The 6,000-nt window shown below is 40.5% G+C and overlaps 1 protein-coding gene across 2 annotated transcripts in view; it reads left to right on the forward strand.

Annotated features, from left to right (window-relative positions):
* The window catches only part of LOC142212174 (uncharacterized), a 45,054-nt gene extending 40,643 nt beyond the window's left edge, over positions 1 to 4,411 (forward strand). For both annotated transcript variants that reach the window (XM_075280438.1, XM_075280437.1), the window contains exons 4-6: positions 1,345 to 1,471; positions 1,594 to 1,702; positions 3,969 to 4,411. In XM_075280438.1, the coding sequence (XP_075136539.1) occupies positions 1,345 to 1,471; positions 1,594 to 1,702; positions 3,969 to 4,310 (578 nt within the window). In that variant the 3' untranslated portion in view covers positions 4,311 to 4,411. The remainder of the gene's footprint in view (positions 1 to 1,344; positions 1,472 to 1,593; positions 1,703 to 3,968) is intronic.
* Positions 4,412 to 6,000: the final 1,589 nt, after the last annotated feature.

Genomic DNA, 6,000 nt, shown 5'->3' on the forward strand with positions numbered 1-6,000 from the left:
GGGGCAATATACTGCATGCTATCAGGCCTGCCTGCAGTAGCAATGGTCCAGATATACTATTGTAGCTACGATTAGAAACTGATGGTAAATTGACTTATCTAATTTGGTCTAAAAAATTTTTAACATCCTCAGAATTTGAATAATTGTACTGTATTTTATTCTCTATTACTCCAGTGATAACTTATATTAATTAATTAATTAATTTATAGATATTTTTAAGTGATAATAAAGGCAGGTGTCTATATGGTGATATATACAGTACAGATGTGTCCTTCCTTAAAGGGATTCTATCATTAAAATTTCATTTTTTCTGTCTACCACATCGGAATAGCCTTAAGAAAGGCTATTCTTCTCCTACCTTTAGATGTCTTCTCTGGGCCGCTGTTTGGTAGAAATCCCAGTTTTTGTCAGTATGCAAATGAGTTCTCTCGCAGCACTGGGGACGGGCCCCAGCGCTCAAACAGCACTGGGGGCGTCCCCAGTGCTGCAAGAGAACTCTCCAGCACCGCCTCTATCTTCTTCTGGAACGGCCTCTCTGCGCTTCTTCTTCTGGAGCTGGGTTCAAACTTCTAGGCCTCGGGCAACTGCGACTCCGACTGCGCGTGCCCGTTGGCCATAAGAAAATGGCCGCTTACATAGTAATTGTAAGCGGCCATTCTCTTGTGGCCGGCGGGCACGCGCAGTTTGAACCCAGCACCGGAAGAAGACGGGAAGAGAGGCCGTTCCAGATGAAGATGGAGGTGGCGCTGGAGAGTTCTCTCGCAGCATTGGGGACGCCTCCAGTGCTGTTTGAGCGCTGGGCCCGCCCCCAGTGCTGCGAGAGAACTCATTTGCATACCAATGAAAACCAGGATTTCTGCTGAATGGCGGTCCGGAGAACACATCTAAAGGTAGGAGAAGAATAGCTTTTTTTTAAGGCTATTCCAACATGGTAGGCAGAAAAAATACTATTTTAATGTAGAATCCCTTTAACTTTTTTTTTTGGTTACACCCTATATGTGTCATTAGATGACCAGCTTGTCAGAACAACATAATTTTTGATATTCTGTCACATGATGCTACATCTAGTACTCAACTATATAGGCTGTAGATTGCTAGAACTTTATTTTTGATGGTGTACTTCTCTGATACCTGCCTTAATATGTAACTAAACGTTATTTGCCTACTACAAGGTAGTCATGTTTATTAGCACTTTTAGTGGGTTAGACGTGTAAACAACTGTGTGTGTTGTATTTTCAATACTGCACCCATAAGACTATATTTACAAGATTAAATATTTTTTGAAAAAAAAAAGTTTATCTCCGATCGAAGTAAAAAAATTTTTTTTCCTTTTTTTTTCTCCAGATGATCTCACCCAGCATGTACGAGTAAAGCACATAGAGGCCTCAACAGGAAAACCACCACTGCTCCAACTTTGTGAATTTTGTGGCCAAGCTGTTAAGCATTACAAGAGTCACAAAATCTTTTGCAGGTACTGATGGCGCAAATAAAATTTTTCCAAAATACATGTTATATATATTTTTCTTATTGTTGTTATTATATATTCCCTAAATAGGTATCACTGCTTGCAATAACTTTATTTTTCATTTACAGTGGAGTGAAGAAATTTAAATGTGAATTTTGCGTACAGTCATTTCATCGGATCTCAGAGTTAAAGCGGCACACTTGGACACATACTGGAGAACTTCCATATCGCTGCAAAGTAAGTAAGCTAGTGAACATCAACAACATTGTGGGCTCATTATAGCCTATGGGGTCCGTGTGCATTCACTGAACACCGCTTGCCAGTGCGTTCGGTAGTCCGTTCGGGGAGTCCCCATGCGAACTCCCCGAACGGATTACCAAATGCATATATGAACTAGGCATAACTCATTTAATTCACAATCGTGGCAAACATTAGTCCACCAGAACCTAAAGCAAGAAGTTGGAGTCAGACAGTGAATGATACAGAGCAGCCACTCCAGCAGGCACACGACCAGGAACGTAACTTTAGGGGGTATAGACAGTGCAGTCACACCTAGGCCCAGGAGCTTAGGGGCTCATAAACACAGGCATTACTACAGGGTTGGTAGTTTTTGCAGATCCCCACATGACACCCTCACCACACTAAGGCTAGTTAAACTTCTTTGATCTCTTTTCTGATTTCTTTTGGTGGTATTTTGTTGACACACCGCTCCTGTCCTATACTGGCCATAAGTTTTTTGGTGGACTACTTAACCAGAGAGATTACTCTTGCCCTAGACTGCTTTGTTCAGAAATGCCTGATGAAATGACCCAAAAAGTTGCATAAGCATAAAATAGTGTGAAACAGCAAACACATCAAGCGGAGTATCTTTTGAATGTATACTATAATATTGAATTGGACGTATCCATTGGAATAAACAATCATGTCACAAGAAGAGTCCTGTTCCATTTCTACTGCTTACTAGATCTATGTTCTTGGAAGCATAAAGAGCCATTGAACTCATCTCCAGAACGAACTAGATTTTCCTGTCACTAGTTCAGTGTGCGAACATTGAGCAACAAACTCTTAAACACCTAAGAGCTCAGACACCCATACAGATAGTAAGAAATTAATAACTACAGCATTTAGGACATAATGACTAAATTACAAAAATCAAAATGATGGGTATTCACTATAAAGTTGCAAGTAGATAATAAAGGAGTGGACTAGTAATGCTGCGAAAGCATGAGCTGTGTAATATAACAGGCTACATGTTTCTGGTAAACTCTGCATAGCTAAACTAATGACAATGACAAACATTTGTAATTCACGTTTCTCAAAGAGACTTAAATCGCAGGGAGTCTAGAGGAGTAGGAAAGTTAGTGTCTGCTGTACAAGGTCAGTTGTTTGTATGGGGAGTTGGTTTGCCTATCAGGATATTTTTGGCATGTGGAGGGAAGCCATATTACCTGGAGGAAACCCATGCAAATACAGGGAGAACATACAAATTTCATGCAGAAAGCTGTACATTTGTGAACAATCTCCTCTAAAAATCTATCCCTGGCCGTGGGTGCAGTTCCAGCAGTCAGCCGACTTTATCAACACCTTCTCAATTCTCCCTTCCTGCTCCAGGCACAATCCTACACCCTCACTTTCTATGTCATGTCTCCCCCTTGCTTTTCCCTCTTTGTTGTCCTCTCTCTGTATTGTGAACCCCTGTTCGTTTGGTTTTGTTTGTGGCTCGGCTCTCAGGAACAGGTTCCTTAGCACGACCTTCTCTGAAGGACTTTGGGCCTCTTCCCACTACCTCTATGTGTTACTGGGACCCTTGTCCCATCCTTGTTCGTGCCCATCCCTTGTTTACTTTTCCTGGGCCCTGCGGCATTTTGTGATTTTCTTATTGTTAGATTTTTGAAAAAAATTAATAAAGCTTGAATAACCCCACAAAGTATGGGGGCTGTGGTGTAATTCCTCTGCTACACAGTATACTGCCCCATCCTTGAGATCAGCTATACATTCTTTCTTGCTTGAAGGGTAGGGGATGGTCTGGAGTGTCTATATGTTTTTCTAACGTGTCTTGATGCGTCTCCTTTTTATATGATCCCACTTTATTATTTGGATATGTTACTTAAGATTTTCTTTGGAATATTTGATTTCTCTGACTTTGGGATGGAACGCTGGCAAGCACTGGGTCTTATAGTCCACCCAATATGGATTGGGAGGTGGCGAAGTGACAGGTTTTTCCTTTCTTTTTTTTTTTTTCCTCTATTTTGTTTTTCTTATTTTCTTTGTTCTCTTTCAGGTGTGCTTCTGTTCATTCATTCAACATTCATGTACCTCTTGCAGTTTTCTATTTGCTACCTGTTTCGTACTGTACTGTATTATTACGTTAATTGTATCTTTTTCAATAAAACGAGTTAAAAAAAAAACAATAAAAACTTGAATAACCATAAAAATCTAACCCTGTCAGTAGATAGCATAGTTTGCCTAATACCTGTCTTCTGTAATTTTTCTTTGTTCATAGATCTGTGGAAAAGGATGTAGACATCCAAGTAATATGAAGAAGCACATTCGTACTGTGCACAAAGCAGATATGCGGGTGCAAATCAACAGAGAACATGCGTCGCCACGATTCTTCAAGAATAGGAGGCCAGCAGCTAAATTTTCCGGTGTACCACAGGGCCTGCCTTCAAATCAGTCTCTGCCAATTCCTGCCTCTACCGGGGACCACAGCATCCAGATAGACTCCTCAGTATCTCCTATATCACTTTCCTACATCTCCATTTTTACAGGTGATGAAACTGCCACCAATGATTTTACTCTCTGTGACGCACAGAACTCATCCATTCAGTCTGCGAGATCTTAGTAGCATCAACTTCATTACTGTCTGTCTTATGTCTTTACATATTCAGGGCATTTTACTACATTCATTATTACAGGACATTATCATGCACTTTATGCTGCTTACTTTGGCTAAACATTTGTGTTTTCTATTATGATCAAAGGAATAGGATGTTGTCAAATATATTCATCTAAAGCCATTTTACAGTTTATATGTTGATGGACTCTATGTAAGAAGTTGAGCAACTATGTTAATACATTACGTATTACATTTACATTGCTTATCCTAGAGCTGCATTCACAAATCTGCAAGATACACATGCAAATGCTTATCTGTTCTTTATAGAATTCTTATAATACAGTTAGACTGTAAGGATTAGATTAATGCAGACACTTCTTACAATGCAAATTTCCCGTGGAGGAAGATTTCAGCTCTGAAGTCAGCAGAATTGAAGTAAAGCGATGTATATATTAAACGTTTTATGTAGGTTATATCTACGTGTACCAAGAAATCAATTTTATTAGCAAACATAAGTATGTATAAAATCTTGCATCCTCTTGCAGATTTCCGTGTTCCATACTAGATATATCAGCACTTTACATTGATCAACACATAAATTATTGTTGTAGAGAAACAAACTCTCATTTAAATAAATTGTGTTTCTTACACTCATTTCAGTGTACCTACAGTAAAAGAAAAATTCCCAACATATGTTAAAAATGATTTCAGAAGTTGTCATCATCCTATGGCAAATAAGAGTAATGGACATTGAATAGTGGTAGTGTGAACCCACCCTTATCCTGACCATTCACCTCTGTTAGCCTTATATGGAAGAGACAAAGATGGGTCATACATTGTAATACAATTCAATGGCCTGTCTTCAGCCCTCCTGAATGAAAACCAGTGCCAAAGGTACACAGCACTGTACAGAATTCAGTAGCTAGTTTGATGTAAGTTTGAGTATCAGTGCAGACACAAAAGAATTAAAGAGATGGGCAACACGGTGGCTCATTGGTTAGCACTACAGCCTTTCAGCGCTGGAGTCCTGGGTTTGAATCCTGCCAGGAACAACATCTGCAAGGAGCTTGTATGTTCTCCCTGTGTTTGCGTGGATTCCCATTCTACAAAGACATACTGATAGGGAAAAAAAGTACATTGTGACCCCTATATGGGGCTCACAATCTACATTTAAAAAAAAAAAAAAAAAAAAAGAGAATTGAAGAGGAACTTTCACCTCCTGGGGCACATGCGGTTTTATATACTGCGGTTTAATATATGGCTTTCCTGTTCTGTACCCCCGGAGAAGAGCTATCGGTGCTGGTACCATAGCTCTTCAACGTCAGAAGGGCGCTTTTGACAGTCAGTCAGGAACACCCTTCCTCACAGGAGCGTCTAATGCGCTGTGCGGTGAGGAACGCCTCCCTCCCCTCATAATAGTACTCGTCCATAGATGAGTACTGGGGGGGGCGTTCCTCACCGCTCTGCATCATCACTGCACGGTAAGCAACGCTCCCTCTCACAGTACAGCGCAATAAAGTGACCATTCCCCATCCGCCTCTGTGCCCCACCTCTTACATGACTATGATTTAGCTGAGAAGGCTGTCATCGATGGTTGAGCTTTATGGAAACAGTGCACCGTATCCATATCTCCTTTAGAAATGAATGGGAGATATGAAAACAACGTTGAACAGTGAACTACATTGACAGTCCCAAC

This window comes from Leptodactylus fuscus, chromosome 1 (assembly GCF_031893055.1).
Source record: "Leptodactylus fuscus isolate aLepFus1 chromosome 1, aLepFus1.hap2, whole genome shotgun sequence".
Lineage (NCBI taxonomy): Eukaryota > Metazoa > Chordata > Amphibia > Anura > Leptodactylidae > Leptodactylus > Leptodactylus fuscus.